The 17210-nt window shown below is 44.4% G+C and overlaps 3 protein-coding genes across 3 annotated transcripts; all 3 read right to left on the bottom strand.

Moving 5' to 3' along the window:
• Positions 1 to 5376: 5376 nt before the first annotated feature.
• LOC136611522 (uncharacterized) lies at positions 5377 to 7560 on the bottom strand. Its single transcript, XM_066591226.1, has 2 exons — positions 7360 to 7560; positions 5377 to 7059 (listed from the first exon to the last, which is right to left on the bottom strand). The coding sequence occupies exon 2, from the start codon at positions 7003 to 7005 to the stop codon at positions 5377 to 5379; it is 1629 nt and encodes a 542-aa protein (XP_066447323.1). The 5' UTR covers positions 7006 to 7059; positions 7360 to 7560.
• Positions 7561 to 8506: 946 nt separating this feature from the next.
• Positions 8507 to 10690, bottom strand: LOC136611448 (uncharacterized). The gene is made up of 2 exons (XM_066591122.1): positions 10490 to 10690; positions 8507 to 10189 (listed from the first exon to the last, which is right to left on the bottom strand). The coding sequence occupies exon 2, from the start codon at positions 10133 to 10135 to the stop codon at positions 8507 to 8509; it is 1629 nt and encodes a 542-aa protein (XP_066447219.1). The 5' UTR covers positions 10136 to 10189; positions 10490 to 10690.
• Positions 10691 to 11636: 946 nt separating this feature from the next.
• LOC136611384 (uncharacterized) lies at positions 11637 to 13820 on the bottom strand. Its single transcript, XM_066591002.1, has 2 exons — positions 13620 to 13820; positions 11637 to 13319 (listed from the first exon to the last, which is right to left on the bottom strand). Exon 2 carries the CDS (start codon positions 13263 to 13265, stop codon positions 11637 to 11639), a length of 1629 nt encoding a protein of 542 aa, XP_066447099.1. The 5' UTR covers positions 13266 to 13319; positions 13620 to 13820.
• Between the last annotated feature and the right edge of the window lie 3390 nt (positions 13821 to 17210).

Here is a 17210-nt window from a genome sequence, read left to right as displayed (position 1 = left end):
GAGGAGAAGGCAGAAAGGGTTTTTAACCCTTTCTGCCCACTCCTTTACACATTACATAGCGCTCAATTAGCGCTATGTAATGCATAGATTCCGGCCGGCGATCATGTGACCGCCGGTGTTACCTGACCCCCGGCGGTCACATGAACGCCGAGTCGGGAGCCTGCACCGTGGAAGGACCTGCTTACCTGACCGGCGTCTTGTGCATTCTCCTTCTGTCTCCCGACCCGGCGATCATGTGACCGCCAGGTGTCACCTGACCCCAGCGGTCACATGATCGCCGAGCCGGGAGGCAGAATGAGAATACGGAAGACGCCGGACAGGTAAGCAGGTCCCTCCCTGCACCCTTCTGAACTCTGTCAGATCAGGAGGGTGCAGGGAAAATGTATTTTTTCTCACCCATTCTCCCAGCTTCAATTTATTTGGAGCTGGGGAGAATGGGTGAGAAAAAATAAATGGATTGGAAAGGGTTAAGACTCCAGGGGGAGACCAGGGTGGCAGTACCAATGTGGTTCACTGATGGATATGCAGGGCAACCCGCCGAATTATCATGGCGTAATTAAAAGGTTGCTGGTCTGCATGGTGAACTACATATATCAGAATGGTCTGACACCCTGTATCCACTATGTGTGGGAGTGTACACCAAGCATCCACCCCTCTCATTATCAGGAGGCAGTGTGAGTGGGTGTTTTTTCGGTGCCCTGACAGGTGTTATTGGCTCCTCCATTTGGTAGTCAGCTACCTGCATGGTGAGAGGAGGATGCATCTATATGCACTCCTCAGTCAGTAAGTAACGGCCATTTTCTGTGATTATTTTGGGCTTAAGGACGCAACGATTTTTGGCGGATTTTCTTCTCCATTTATCAAAAGTCATAACTTCTTTATTTTTCCGTAAACGCGGTCGTATAGGGGCCTGTTTTTTGCGTGGCGAACTGTAGTTTTTATCGGTGCCACTTTTGGGTACATTGACTATATTGTAAAACTTTTTTTTTTTTAATGATAGCAGGGAGAGAAAACGCATCAATTCTGCCATAGATTTTTTGTTACAGTGTTAATCATGCAACATAAATGACACAATGCATTTTTTCTGCAGGTTGGTACAGTTACAGCGATACCAAAATTTTTACATTTTTTTTTTAGGTTTTTCCACTTTTCGGCAATAAAAACCCTTTTTGTGGAAATCTTTTTTTTTTAATTGCTGCATTCAAAGTCCTGTAACTTTTTATGTCCGGAGCTCTATGAGGGCTTATTTTTCGCGAGACGAGCTGTAGTTTATTGGTACCATTTTGAGGGTACATACGGCTTTTTTGATCACTTTTATTGCGTTTTTAGGGAGGCAAAATGCTAAAAATGTCTACAAAATGCTAAAAATTAGCATTTTGCCGCAGTTTTTTAGCGGTTTTTTAATACTTTTTTCCGTGCACAGTCAAAAGCATGTGCAGCTTATTGTACGCGTCATTACAGATGCAACAATACAAAATATGTGGGGTTTAAATTTTTTTTTAACCTAATATGAGAAAAAACATAAAAAAGGTGTTTTTTTTTTACTTTTCTTATTACCAGATAAGGCAGGGCCATGCCTTATCTGGCGTCCTATATGCCTTATCTGGCATCCTGTTGCCATGGCAACAGGCGGGGCTCTCTGCGATTATATCGCGCTCCCTCTGTGCACCCCTCCCATGCCGCAATCTACATAGATTGCGTCAGGGAAGGGGTTAACAGTGGGGGGGCGCATCTCCGATGCACCCCCTCTGTTGCAGCGGGAGGCCGGCTGTGACTGACAGCCTCGCTAGCAGAAACTCGCTAGCCGTTCTGACGCTATAGACAATGTCTCTGGAGGGACTCTGGCCTGACGCAGCCGAGAGGCAACAGACTAACCCACACTCCATGAACAAGGGGGGAAGGTAGCTATAAGCCCCTGCCTTCCCCCCACATTTCTGCTGACTCCAAGGACCCGCCTTTTAGACCACTACGGTAAGCACGGCATAACCGCCTTATGCCTGCGCTGCACCCCACAAAACCAATGCTCACTTTACGTCTTCCTGCACCCCCTCCAACCACAAGTTCGTGCCAATTTCGTTGAGGTGCACCCCATCACTTCTCCAATAATTCCCAACTCCTGATTCCAGGTCTACATGGCGCACCGCTACTCCCCAGTTATGTCCCATGAAGCGGGACACCTCCCGGTTAAGTTTAATCCTGGCCTTATCTATCGCCTGTACTGACCGCGCATACCGCAAAACTTTTTTTGGGACTATTTCGGACCAGACCAGAATCAAACCCCGATACGACATCAGTAGACGCAACATATTGTACCGAATGTCCCTGGATAAATCCCTGAAAGGACTCCAGCCCAGGTCATTACCCACAACATGCAGTACCAAAGTATCAGGCGCCACATCCAACGTGACTAAGCATTGAACGTCCTGCAGAACCCGAAACCACGCCATCCCCCTAACTCCAATCCAGGGAACCCTGCTGTATCCCTACTAAATCTCAATTGTCTGCCATCTGGCCTGACCCTAGCCCTTTCCCCCTCAATAAACATAGGAATGACCCATTATCCACTCACGGGCCGCCTGATGATCTGTACCAAAGAAGAAAACCAACCGTAAATTACACCCCCGATTGTGAAATTACTACCCATCCCTTATAACAAATGCAGTCTAGTATAGAATTGAAATCTCCCCGACTTCCAACGGCCAATTCTCATTATCGCTGCACTGTCCATCCCCCTTTGCTGCTTCTGTTACCGCCCCTACCCTAAAGGAATGGGTCCCAAAATTAGAACTATCCAGGTCAGCTTTCTCTTAAACACAGCTGAAAACTGATATCTGGACAGAAAACAACCATCCCTATGTCACAAAAAAGACGCTGACCTAACCCCTGACAAAAAACTATACTCCCTCCAACACTTAATGGGGCACATGCTACCTCCACGCACTTGCCCCACCATTAGCCAACGACCTTTCCCTTTTTGATCCGTCTTGGAGCGGCGGATAAAAAATTCTAGCCACCCATTTATCAACTTAAGATCCTCCACTTGCTAACCCCCACCTATCCTCTTACTGGGCGAAACCAGTTCACCCACTCGCAGACCCCCGAAAAATGCCAATGAAAAAGCCGCCTTAAACAGTGAACACTCAAAACCATCGTTGCATACCTCCTTCAACACTTTTCTCATTTTTTCTAACATCGCAAAAGATACCAGTCGTCGCATATTTGTACCCCCTCTTCCCCTTCTAAAACCTTTTAGCGCCTGCCTTACCAAAAAATTCTTAGTAATGTCTGTCATTCCCTTCAGCTTTGCGCCAAAAGCCACCACCCATAAACTTATTACCCCTAGCCACTGACAAACCTTTCTCCAAACCTTCCCTTAACTACCCTAACAACGCCCCTGCTGCATCCTCCTCAGTGCTAACATTTCCAAACTGCTTAACCACTCTTCCCATTCCAACCAAGCTGCCTCGTAGGTAGCCCATGTACTCCGAGCCAGCGAGGCACCTATCAAGTGCCCCACTGCTCACTGACCACGCTCCAGATATGTGCCAGGCAAGTCATCCCTTCCTCCTCTGCTCCTGGGGCCAACAACCAGAATCACTCCCACTGAAAACGAGAAAGAGCATCCGCAATTGAGTTGTTTACCCCTGGTACATGTACCGACACTATCCACGCGTTCAAAGGCAACGCTTCCAGTACTAAGTGGCGCAATAAGGCCACCACTGGAGAGGAAGAGGCAGACAATTTATTTATCGCCTGCACAACCCCCAAGTTGGCACAGTGAAAATGTACCTTTCTGTCCTTAAAATGTTCTCCCCATAATGCCACGGCCACTATGATAGGGAACAGTTAGAGCAGTACCAAGTTTTTAACCAAACCCGAAGAGAACCACTCGTTTGGCCAACTACCCGCGCACCAACGGCTTTGGAAATATGCACCAAAAGCAGCACTCCCTGCCACGTCAGTAAACAATTCCCAGTCAAAATTGTCTACCACTTCCTCCAGCATTACAGGCCGTCCATTATACTTCTCCAAAAACGACACCCACACTGCCAAATCCTTTTTATGGCCGATACTAACCTCCTGCAAAATATCCGCCCCATCAGCATTATTCGGCAAGCAAAATTGAACTTGCCCAATAACGACTGCAGCTCCCTCAACGTGACCTTGGTCACTACCCTTGCTCTGTTTAGTTCCACCTTTAAATCTGCTACTTTGTCCTTGGGTAGTCTGCACTCCATTGCAACCATGTCAATGGTAATGCCCCAAAACTTCAAACAGGTTGTGGGCCCTTTGTTTTTTTCGGGTGCGAAAGGCACCCCGAAATGCCGAGAAACCCATTGAATCGATCCCAACAATGTTGCGCAAATTGGCAACCTTGCTGGCCCTATACACAGGAAGTCATCCAAGTAATGAATGACTGACCTAAGCCCAGTGGAGTCCCTCACTACCCACTACAAAATAGAGCTGAATGCTTCAAAGTAAGCACATGAAATGGAGCAGTCAATGGGTAGGCACTAGAGATGAGCGAGCGCCAAAATGCTCGGGTGCTCGTTACTCGGGACGAAAATTTCGCGATGCTCGAGGGTTTTGTTTCGAGTAACGAACCCCATTGAATTCAATGGGCGACCCGAGCGTTTTTGTATTTTGCCGATGCTCGCTAAGGTTTCCATTTGTGAAAATCTGGGCAATTCAAAAAAGTGATGGGAACGACACAGCAACGGATAGGGCAGGCGAGGGGCTACATGTTGGGCTGCATCTCAAGTTCCCAGGTCCCACTATTAAGCCACAATAGCGGCAAGAGTGCCCCCTCCTCCCAACAATTTTTACTTCTGAAAAGCCCTCATTACCAATGCATACCTTAGCTAAGCACCACATTACCTCCAACAAAGCACAATCACTGCCTGCATGACACTCCGCTGCCACTTCTCCTGGGTTACATGCTGCCCAACCCCCCCTGCACGACCCAGTGTCCACAGCGCACACCAAATTGTCCCTGCGCAGCCTTCAGCTGCACTCATGCCACACCACCCTCATGTCTATTTATAAGTGCATCTGCCATGAGGAGGAACAGCAGGCACACACTGCAGAGGGTTGGCACGGCTAGGCAGCGACCCTCTTTAAAAGGGGCGGGGCGATAGCCCACAATGCTGTACAGAAGCAATGAGAAATCCAATCCTGTGCCACGTCCTTCAGGAGCTGCACACGTGGGCATAGCAATGGGAAACCTATGTGCCACACACTATTCATTCTGTCAAGGTGTCTGCATGCCCCAGTCAGACCGCGTTGTTTTATAAATAGTAAGAAAGACGTCAGGCAGCAGGTTTGGTGCAGTTGTATTTTATGCATTCATGAGAATACACAGATAGTAATGCCTCCTCAACACACAAGATGGCATGATATAAGGTAAACAACATATGATGACTTGCAAGTATATCTCTGTCGGATATAAAACTTTTTCCCAGTCCTTGGATGATTGAACGTGTTGCCACGACTCATATTGCTGCAACATGTGCAGCTCAGACATGGAAAATTCCCAGTCTTCACTGGGTATAAGACTCTTTGTTTTGGGGGGCCAATATCTGACAGGTAGGAACGTACTAATCGATCTTTCAAGTTACGTCCTCGTCGATAAGCCATAATCGGAAAGGACCGAAATTCGGGGACATTACCACAGCCCTTGGAGAGTAATAACCAGTGTCGTCTGATAATTCTCATAATTTGATCACTGGCCGGGCTATAGGTGGATACAAAGGGAATACGAGACACTTCAGTATCTCGATGTTTCGGGGAGAGAAGCTGATCTCGTGGAAATTGTCGAGCTTTTTCCATTAAAGGGCCTATCACATTCGCTGGATAACCCCGCGTTCTGAATTTGGAGTACATTTGCTCAAGACGATCGTTCACTTTCTCATTGCTTACGATCCGCCTCACCCGAAGGAGCTGGCTCCAAGGTAAGGACTCTATTGTCTTTCTTGGATGGAAGCTATCAAAGACTAATAGGTTATTCCTATCAGTGACCTTGGTAAAGAGGTCAGTCTCCAAATGGCCTTCTTTTTTAATGACAAGTACATCCAAGAACTGGAGTTCAGTAGTAGATGTCGACATGGTAAACCTGAGTTCTGGGAGTATATTATTTAATTCATCAAAGAAAGATGTCAATTCCATTTCAGTGCCTTCCCAAATCAGGAAGACATCATCAATATACCTCCACCATCCACGTACATATTGCCAGGATGGGGAGGTATAGATCCATGTTGTCTCAACATAATTCATAAAAATAACCGCATACGTCGGGGCCACATTCGACCCCATTGCGGTCCCACAGCATTGCCGATAAAAGGCATTCTCAAAGATGAAATAATTGTTGGTCAAAATAAATTCAAGTAGGGTCAAAATAAATTGAATAGTGCCATTATTCCAATCAGAGCTTAATAGGGAATCACGTACTGCATCTAGACCCTTGTCATGTGCTATTATAGTGTAGAGTGAGACCACATCTAATGAAACTAGTAAGGAGTGTTCACTCACTCTAACTTCCTTGATTTTGTTTAAGAAGTCGCTGGTATCACGTATATAAGATAGGCCTCTTATGGCAAAGGGTCTTAAAACTCTATCTAAAAAACGGGAGATGTTACTGAATAGTGACTCCCTACCGGATATGATCGGTCTACCCGGTGGGTTTGCAAGATCCTTGTGGATCTTTGGTAGGACGTAGATAGTGGGTGTAATAGGGTATTCAATGAGTAAATAATCCGCAAGTTGTTGATCAATGATAGCTTGATTGATCGCCTCATTAATCAAAACCCGTAATTGCATCTGAAAGCGTAATGTTGGATCTTGTCTTAGTTTCTCATAAGTCGAGACATCGTTCAATTGGCGGCGAATTTCATTCAGATATTTAAACCTGTCCATTACTACTACGGCCCCACCCTTATCCGCTGGTTTAATAATTACTGATTGATTCTTACTTAAATTCTTGACCGCCAGCCATTCATCCTTGTGCATATTCGTGCGACAGGGTTTACATAATCTATGAGATCTCAAGTGATGAACATCCTGCTTTACAAATTTAGAAAAAGTTTCAACTACATGGTCATTGGAAGGCGGTACGAAACGACTTGCAGGACGAAGACCAATTTCCCTCGAGGAAAACACCTCACGGGGATTAGTCTGAGTGCTGCCAACCTCACTATTTGATGGTACAGTGGAAAAAAATGTCTTAAGTTTTAATCGCCTCATAAAGGCGTCCAAGTCTACATCTAATTGGAACCAATTTACCGCTGGTTTCGGGCAGAACGCCAGACCCTTGGAGAGTACTGAAATCTCCAATTCAGTTAGTGTAATAGAAGAAATATTTACCACTAACGATTGATCACCAGTTACGGGAGTCTCCTGGTGGTTGCTCGGGTCTGCATAGTCTCTTTTCCTCGCTCTGTTGTGCTTGCGCCCTCCTCTCCGGATTCCACCCTGTTGTGTAAATTTATTCGTGATTTCGACGGCGGGCGATGACCTAAAAAACGTGCGGTATTCGGATTTCTCTCCGTGACAGGTCTTGATGAATCGTCAGTTGAGTCGGATCCAACAGATGTGAACCCGAATTCGCCTTTACGTTTTTGTCCACCCATCCGTCCACGACGTTGGTTTCTCCTAGGATTGGGATTGGAAGAAAAATGCCCACGTGAATATTGCCATTTATAAACCTTGTTATTTTTATAATCCTCCGCGTCGCGGTACCACTTCATCCTTTTAGTTGACTCTATGTCCTCCTGATATTTTCTCAGTAGAGCATCCATCTTTGTTGAGTAGGGTAGCCAGTCGGTTTCACCCATCTGTTGTTTTAATTGGGATTCGATATCTCCAATAATCTCTCGACTCCTTTTAACTTCTGAACATAAATATTCAATGTTAAGTAACATCAGATCGAATGAGCATTTATTTAAAATACCCTCAAACTTAGCACAGAAGCTCGAGTTGTCCGCAAGTAATGTGGGTCTCATACTCGAGCGCAAACCTCGTGGGATCCTCCTTGCCTGGTAATACTCGTGTAAGGTGGCCAGGTGGAGATTGTAAGATATCATGTGCTTTCGTTCTGATTCAAACTGTTTCTGTAAGACAGCCGCAGAGGGAGTACACAGGAATGAGGTATCAACAGACACTTCAGACAAAATTTTTGTTGCATCTGCTTCTGAAAACATAAATGGAGAGGAGGCTCCTGGTGCACCATCAGCCAGGCCCGCAAATAATGAGGCTTGTCCCCCTGGGGGTGCACGCTGTGATGGATCCATAGCAATTTGAAGTAAATAAAGTTGAACAGCAGCACTCACCACTACCAGTTCGGGGGGGAAAAAAAATCCTAAGCTGTATCCTTCAGCCTTGTCTGCACGCCCAGACCGGGAACGAGTCCAAATTCCCAAAGATATGCATATAGTAAGAAAGACGTCAGGCAGCAGGTTTGGTGCAGTTGTATTTTATGCATTCATGAGAATACACAGATAGTAATGCCTCCTCAACACACAAGATGGCATGATATAAGGTAAACAACATATGATGACTTGCAAGTATATCTCTGTCGGATATAAAACTTTTTCCCAGTCCTTGGATGATTGAACGTGTTGCCACGACTCATATTGCTGCAACATGTGCAGCTCAGACATGGAAAATTCCCAGTCTTCACTGGGTATAAGACTCTTTGTTTTGGGGGGCCAATATCTGACAGGTAGGAACGTACTAATCGATCTTTCAAGTTACGTCCTCGTCGATAAGCCATAATCGGAAAGGACCGAAATTCGGGGACATTACCACAGCCCTTGGAGAGTAATAACCAGTGTCGTCTGATAATTCTCATAATTTGATCACTGGCCGGGCTATAGGTGGATACAAAGGGAATACGAGACACTTCAGTATCTCGATGTTTCGGGGAGAGAAGCTGATCTCGTGGAAATTGTCGAGCTTTTTCCATTAAAGGGCCTATCACATTCGCTGGATAACCCCGCGTTCTGAATTTGGAGTACATTTGCTCAAGACGATCGTTCACTTTCTCATTGCTTACGATCCGCCTCACCCGAAGGAGCTGGCTCCAAGGTAAGGACTCTATTGTCTTTCTTGGATGGAAGCTATCAAAGACTAATAGGTTATTCCTATCAGTGACCTTGGTAAAGAGGTCAGTCTCCAAATGGCCTTCTTTTTTAATGACAAGTACATCCAAGAACTGGAGTTCAGTAGTAGATGTCGACATGGTAAACCTGAGTTCTGGGAGTATATTATTTAATTCATCAAAGAAAGATGTCAATTCCATTTCAGTGCCTTCCCAAATCAGGAAGACATCATCAATATACCTCCACCATCCACGTACATATTGCCAGGATGGGGAGGTATAGATCCATGTTGTCTCAACATAATTCATAAAAATAACCGCATACGTCGGGGCCACATTCGACCCCATTGCGGTCCCACAGCATTGCCGATAAAAGGCATTCTCAAAGATGAAATAATTGTTGGTCAAAATAAATTCAAGTAGGGTCAAAATAAATTGAATAGTGCCATTATTCCAATCAGAGCTTAATAGGGAATCACGTACTGCATCTAGACCCTTGTCATGTGCTATTATAGTGTAGAGTGAGACCACATCTAATGAAACTAGTAAGGAGTGTTCACTCACTCTAACTTCCTTGATTTTGTTTAAGAAGTCGCTGGTATCACGTATATAAGATAGGCCTCTTATGGCAAAGGGTCTTAAAACTCTATCTAAAAAACGGGAGATGTTACTGAATAGTGACTCCCTACCGGATATGATCGGTCTACCCGGTGGGTTTGCAAGATCCTTGTGGATCTTTGGTAGGACGTAGATAGTGGGTGTAATAGGGTATTCAATGAGTAAATAATCCGCAAGTTGTTGATCAATGATAGCTTGATTGATCGCCTCATTAATCAAAACCCGTAATTGCATCTGAAAGCGTAATGTTGGATCTTGTCTTAGTTTCTCATAAGTCGAGACATCGTTCAATTGGCGGCGAATTTCATTCAGATATTTAAACCTGTCCATTACTACTACGGCCCCACCCTTATCCGCTGGTTTAATAATTACTGATTGATTCTTACTTAAATTCTTGACCGCCAGCCATTCATCCTTGTGCATATTCGTGCGACAGGGTTTACATAATCTATGAGATCTCAAGTGATGAACATCCTGCTTTACAAATTTAGAAAAAGTTTCAACTACATGGTCATTGGAAGGCGGTACGAAACGACTTGCAGGACGAAGACCAATTTCCCTCGAGGAAAACACCTCACGGGGATTAGTCTGAGTGCTGCCAACCTCACTATTTGATGGTACAGTGGAAAAAAATGTCTTAAGTTTTAATCGCCTCATAAAGGCGTCCAAGTCTACATCTAATTGGAACCAATTTACCGCTGGTTTCGGGCAGAACGCCAGACCCTTGGAGAGTACTGAAATCTCCAATTCAGTTAGTGTAATAGAAGAAATATTTACCACTAACGATTGATCACCAGTTACGGGAGTCTCCTGGTGGTTGCTCGGGTCTGCATAGTCTCTTTTCCTCGCTCTGTTGTGCTTGCGCCCTCCTCTCCGGATTCCACCCTGTTGTGTAAATTTATTCGTGATTTCGACGGCGGGCGATGACCTAAAAAACGTGCGGTATTCGGATTTCTCTCCGTGACAGGTCTTGATGAATCGTCAGTTGAGTCGGATCCAACAGATGTGAACCCGAATTCGCCTTTACGTTTTTGTCCACCCATCCGTCCACGACGTTGGTTTCTCCTAGGATTGGGATTGGAAGAAAAATGCCCACGTGAATATTGCCATTTATAAACCTTGTTATTTTTATAATCCTCCGCGTCGCGGTACCACTTCATCCTTTTAGTTGACTCTATGTCCTCCTGATATTTTCTCAGTAGAGCATCCATCTTTGTTGAGTAGGGTAGCCAGTCGGTTTCACCCATCTGTTGTTTTAATTGGGATTCGATATCTCCAATAATCTCTCGACTCCTTTTAACTTCTGAACATAAATATTCAATGTTAAGTAACATCAGATCGAATGAGCATTTATTTAAAATACCCTCAAACTTAGCACAGAAGCTCGAGTTGTCCGCAAGTAATGTGGGTCTCATACTCGAGCGCAAACCTCGTGGGATCCTCCTTGCCTGGTAATACTCGTGTAAGGTGGCCAGGTGGAGATTGTAAGATATCATGTGCTTTCGTTCTGATTCAAACTGTTTCTGTAAGACAGCCGCAGAGGGAGTACACAGGAATGAGGTATCAACAGACACTTCAGACAAAATTTTTGTTGCATCTGCTTCTGAAAACATAAATGGAGAGGAGGCTCCTGGTGCACCATCAGCCAGGCCCGCAAATAATGAGGCTTGTCCCCCTGGGGGTGCACGCTGTGATGGATCCATAGCAATTTGAAGTAAATAAAGTTGAACAGCAGCACTCACCACTACCAGTTCGGGGGGGAAAAAAAATCCTAAGCTGTATCCTTCAGCCTTGTCTGCACGCCCAGACCGGGAACGAGTCCAAATTCCCAAAGATATGCATATAGTAAGAAAGACGTCAGGCAGCAGGTTTGGTGCAGTTGTATTTTATGCATTCATGAGAATACACAGATAGTAATGCCTCCTCAACACACAAGATGGCATGATATAAGGTAAACAACATATGATGACTTGCAAGTATATCTCTGTCGGATATAAAACTTTTTCCCAGTCCTTGGATGATTGAACGTGTTGCCACGACTCATATTGCTGCAACATGTGCAGCTCAGACATGGAAAATTCCCAGTCTTCACTGGGTATAAGACTCTTTGTTTTGGGGGGCCAATATCTGACAGGTAGGAACGTACTAATCGATCTTTCAAGTTACGTCCTCGTCGATAAGCCATAATCGGAAAGGACCGAAATTCGGGGACATTACCACAGCCCTTGGAGAGTAATAACCAGTGTCGTCTGATAATTCTCATAATTTGATCACTGGCCGGGCTATAGGTGGATACAAAGGGAATACGAGACACTTCAGTATCTCGATGTTTCGGGGAGAGAAGCTGATCTCGTGGAAATTGTCGAGCTTTTTCCATTAAAGGGCCTATCACATTCGCTGGATAACCCCGCGTTCTGAATTTGGAGTACATTTGCTCAAGACGATCGTTCACTTTCTCATTGCTTACGATCCGCCTCACCCGAAGGAGCTGGCTCCAAGGTAAGGACTCTATTGTCTTTCTTGGATGGAAGCTATCAAAGACTAATAGGTTATTCCTATCAGTGACCTTGGTAAAGAGGTCAGTCTCCAAATGGCCTTCTTTTTTAATGACAAGTACATCCAAGAACTGGAGTTCAGTAGTAGATGTCGACATGGTAAACCTGAGTTCTGGGAGTATATTATTTAATTCATCAAAGAAAGATGTCAATTCCATTTCAGTGCCTTCCCAAATCAGGAAGACATCATCAATATACCTCCACCATCCACGTACATATTGCCAGGATGGGGAGGTATAGATCCATGTTGTCTCAACATAATTCATAAAAATAACCGCATACGTCGGGGCCACATTCGACCCCATTGCGGTCCCACAGCATTGCCGATAAAAGGCATTCTCAAAGATGAAATAATTGTTGGTCAAAATAAATTCAAGTAGGGTCAAAATAAATTGAATAGTGCCATTATTCCAATCAGAGCTTAATAGGGAATCACGTACTGCATCTAGACCCTTGTCATGTGCTATTATAGTGTAGAGTGAGACCACATCTAATGAAACTAGTAAGGAGTGTTCACTCACTCTAACTTCCTTGATTTTGTTTAAGAAGTCGCTGGTATCACGTATATAAGATAGGCCTCTTATGGCAAAGGGTCTTAAAACTCTATCTAAAAAACGGGAGATGTTACTGAATAGTGACTCCCTACCGGATATGATCGGTCTACCCGGTGGGTTTGCAAGATCCTTGTGGATCTTTGGTAGGACGTAGATAGTGGGTGTAATAGGGTATTCAATGAGTAAATAATCCGCAAGTTGTTGATCAATGATAGCTTGATTGATCGCCTCATTAATCAAAACCCGTAATTGCATCTGAAAGCGTAATGTTGGATCTTGTCTTAGTTTCTCATAAGTCGAGACATCGTTCAATTGGCGGCGAATTTCATTCAGATATTTAAACCTGTCCATTACTACTACGGCCCCACCCTTATCCGCTGGTTTAATAATTACTGATTGATTCTTACTTAAATTCTTGACCGCCAGCCATTCATCCTTGTGCATATTCGTGCGACAGGGTTTACATAATCTATGAGATCTCAAGTGATGAACATCCTGCTTTACAAATTTAGAAAAAGTTTCAACTACATGGTCATTGGAAGGCGGTACGAAACGACTTGCAGGACGAAGACCAATTTCCCTCGAGGAAAACACCTCACGGGGATTAGTCTGAGTGCTGCCAACCTCACTATTTGATGGTACAGTGGAAAAAAATGTCTTAAGTTTTAATCGCCTCATAAAGGCGTCCAAGTCTACATCTAATTGGAACCAATTTACCGCTGGTTTCGGGCAGAACGCCAGACCCTTGGAGAGTACTGAAATCTCCAATTCAGTTAGTGTAATAGAAGAAATATTTACCACTAACGATTGATCACCAGTTACGGGAGTCTCCTGGTGGTTGCTCGGGTCTGCATAGTCTCTTTTCCTCGCTCTGTTGTGCTTGCGCCCTCCTCTCCGGATTCCACCCTGTTGTGTAAATTTATTCGTGATTTCGACGGCGGGCGATGACCTAAAAAACGTGCGGTATTCGGATTTCTCTCCGTGACAGGTCTTGATGAATCGTCAGTTGAGTCGGATCCAACAGATGTGAACCCGAATTCGCCTTTACGTTTTTGTCCACCCATCCGTCCACGACGTTGGTTTCTCCTAGGATTGGGATTGGAAGAAAAATGCCCACGTGAATATTGCCATTTATAAACCTTGTTATTTTTATAATCCTCCGCGTCGCGGTACCACTTCATCCTTTTAGTTGACTCTATGTCCTCCTGATATTTTCTCAGTAGAGCATCCATCTTTGTTGAGTAGGGTAGCCAGTCGGTTTCACCCATCTGTTGTTTTAATTGGGATTCGATATCTCCAATAATCTCTCGACTCCTTTTAACTTCTGAACATAAATATTCAATGTTAAGTAACATCAGATCGAATGAGCATTTATTTAAAATACCCTCAAACTTAGCACAGAAGCTCGAGTTGTCCGCAAGTAATGTGGGTCTCATACTCGAGCGCAAACCTCGTGGGATCCTCCTTGCCTGGTAATACTCGTGTAAGGTGGCCAGGTGGAGATTGTAAGATATCATGTGCTTTCGTTCTGATTCAAACTGTTTCTGTAAGACAGCCGCAGAGGGAGTACACAGGAATGAGGTATCAACAGACACTTCAGACAAAATTTTTGTTGCATCTGCTTCTGAAAACATAAATGGAGAGGAGGCTCCTGGTGCACCATCAGCCAGGCCCGCAAATAATGAGGCTTGTCCCCCTGGGGGTGCACGCTGTGATGGATCCATAGCAATTTGAAGTAAATAAAGTTGAACAGCAGCACTCACCACTACCAGTTCGGGGGGGAAAAAAATCCTAAGCTGTATCCTTCAGCCTTGTCTGCACGCCCAGACCGGGAACGAGTCCAAATTCCCAAAGATATGCATATAGTAAGAAAGACGTCAGGCAGCAGGTTTGGTGCAGTTGTATTTTATGCATTCATGAGAATACACAGATAGTAATGCCTCCTCAACACACAAGATGGCATGATATAAGGTAAACAACATATGATGACTTGCAAGTATATCTCTGTCGGATATAAAACTTTTTCCCAGTCCTTGGATGATTGAACGTGTTGCCACGACTCATATTGCTGCAACATGTGCAGCTCAGACATGGAAAATTCCCAGTCTTCACTGGGTATAAGACTCTTTGTTTTGGGGGGCCAATATCTGACAGGTAGGAACGTACTAATCGATCTTTCAAGTTACGTCCTCGTCGATAAGCCATAATCGGAAAGGACCGAAATTCGGGGACATTACCACAGCCCTTGGAGAGTAATAACCAGTGTCGTCTGATAATTCTCATAATTTGATCACTGGCCGGGCTATAGGTGGATACAAAGGGAATACGAGACACTTCAGTATCTCGATGTTTCGGGGAGAGAAGCTGATCTCGTGGAAATTGTCGAGCTTTTTCCATTAAAGGGCCTATCACATTCGCTGGATAACCCCGCGTTCTGAATTTGGAGTACATTTGCTCAAGACGATCGTTCACTTTCTCATTGCTTACGATCCGCCTCACCCGAAGGAGCTGGCTCCAAGGTAAGGACTCTATTGTCTTTCTTGGATGGAAGCTATCAAAGACTAATAGGTTATTCCTATCAGTGACCTTGGTAAAGAGGTCAGTCTCCAAATGGCCTTCTTTTTTAATGACAAGTACATCCAAGAACTGGAGTTCAGTAGTAGATGTCGACATGGTAAACCTGAGTTCTGGGAGTATATTATTTAATTCATCAAAGAAAGATGTCAATTCCATTTCAGTGCCTTCCCAAATCAGGAAGACATCATCAATATACCTCCACCATCCACGTACATATTGCCAGGATGGGGAGGTATAGATCCATGTTGTCTCAACATAATTCATAAAAATAACCGCATACGTCGGGGCCACATTCGACCCCATTGCGGTCCCACAGCATTGCCGATAAAAGGCATTCTCAAAGATGAAATAATTGTTGGTCAAAATAAATTCAAGTAGGGTCAAAATAAATTGAATAGTGCCATTATTCCAATCAGAGCTTAATAATGGCACTATTCAATTTATTTTGACCCTACTTGAATTTATTTTGACCAACAATTATTTCATCTTTGAGAATGCCTTTTATCGGCAATGCTGTGGGACCGCAATGGGGTCGAATGTGGCCCCGACGTATGCGGTTATTTTTATGAATTATGTTGAGACAACATGGATCTATACCTCCCCATCCTGGCAATATGTACGTGGATGGTGGAGGTATATTGATGATGTCTTCCTGATTTGGGAAGGCACTGAAATGGAATTGACATCTTTCTTTGATGAATTAAATAATATACTCCCAGAACTCAGGTTTACCATGTCGACATCTACTACTGAACTCCAGTTCTTGGATGTACTTGTCATTAAAAAAGAAGGCCATTTGGAGACTGACCTCTTTACCAAGGTCACTGATAGGAATAACCTATTAGTCTTTGATAGCTTCCATCCAAGAAAGACAATAGAGTCCTTACCTTGGAGCCAGCTCCTTCGGGTGAGGCGGATCGTAAGCAATGAGAAAGTGAACGATCGTCTTGAGCAAATGTACTCCAAATTCAGAACGCGGGGTTATCCAGCGAATGTGATAGGCCCTTTAATGGAAAAAGCTCGACAATTTCCACGAGATCAGCTTCTCTCCCCGAAACATCGAGATACTGAAGTGTCTCGTATTCCCTTTGTATCCACCTATAGCCCGGCCAGTGATCAAATTATGAGAATTATCAGACGACACTGGTTATTACTCTCCAAGGGCTGTGGTAATGTCCCCGAATTTCGGTCCTTTCCGATTATGGCTTATCGACGAGGACGTAACTTGAAAGATCGATTAGTACGTTCCTACCTGTCAGATATTGGCCCCCCAAAACAAAGAGTCTTATACCCAGTGAAGACTGGGAATTTTCCATGTCTGAGCTGCACATGTTGCAGCAATATGAGTCGTGGCAACACGTTCAATCATCCAAGGACTGGGAAAAAGTTTTATATCCGACAGAGATATACTTGCAAGTCATCATATGTTGTTTACCTTATATCATGCCATCTTGTGTGTTGAGGAGGCATTACTATCTGTGTATTCTCATGAATGCATAAAATACAACTGCACCAAACCTGCTGCCTGACGTCTTTCTTACTATATGCATATCTTTGGGAATTTGGACTCGTTCCCGGTCTGGGCGTGCAGACAAGGCTGAAGGATACAGCTTAGGATTTTTTTTCCCCCCCGAACTGGTAGTGGTGAGTGCTGCTGTTCAACTTTATTTACTTCAAATTGCTATGGATCCATCACAGCGTGCACCCCCAGGGGGACAAGCCTCATTATTTGCGGGCCTGGCTGATGGTGCACCAGGAGCCTCCTCTCCATTTATGTTTTCAGAAGCAGATGCAACAAAAATTTTGTCTGAA

The sequence above is a fragment of the Eleutherodactylus coqui genome, chromosome 1 (genome assembly GCF_035609145.1).
Source record: "Eleutherodactylus coqui strain aEleCoq1 chromosome 1, aEleCoq1.hap1, whole genome shotgun sequence".
NCBI classification, from domain to species: domain Eukaryota; kingdom Metazoa; phylum Chordata; class Amphibia; order Anura; family Eleutherodactylidae; genus Eleutherodactylus; species Eleutherodactylus coqui.
This window is presented reverse-complemented; position numbering and strand designations above follow the sequence as displayed.

What these genes read in the sequence shown, in the direction of transcription:
- LOC136611522 (XM_066591226.1), bottom strand. Translation starts at nt 7,005, where the DNA reads ATGCACAAGGATGAATGGCTGGCGGTCAAGAATTTAAGTAAGAATCAA.
- LOC136611448 (XM_066591122.1), bottom strand. Translation starts at nt 10,135, where the DNA reads ATGCACAAGGATGAATGGCTGGCGGTCAAGAATTTAAGTAAGAATCAA.
- LOC136611384 (XM_066591002.1), bottom strand. Translation starts at nt 13,265, where the DNA reads ATGCACAAGGATGAATGGCTGGCGGTCAAGAATTTAAGTAAGAATCAA.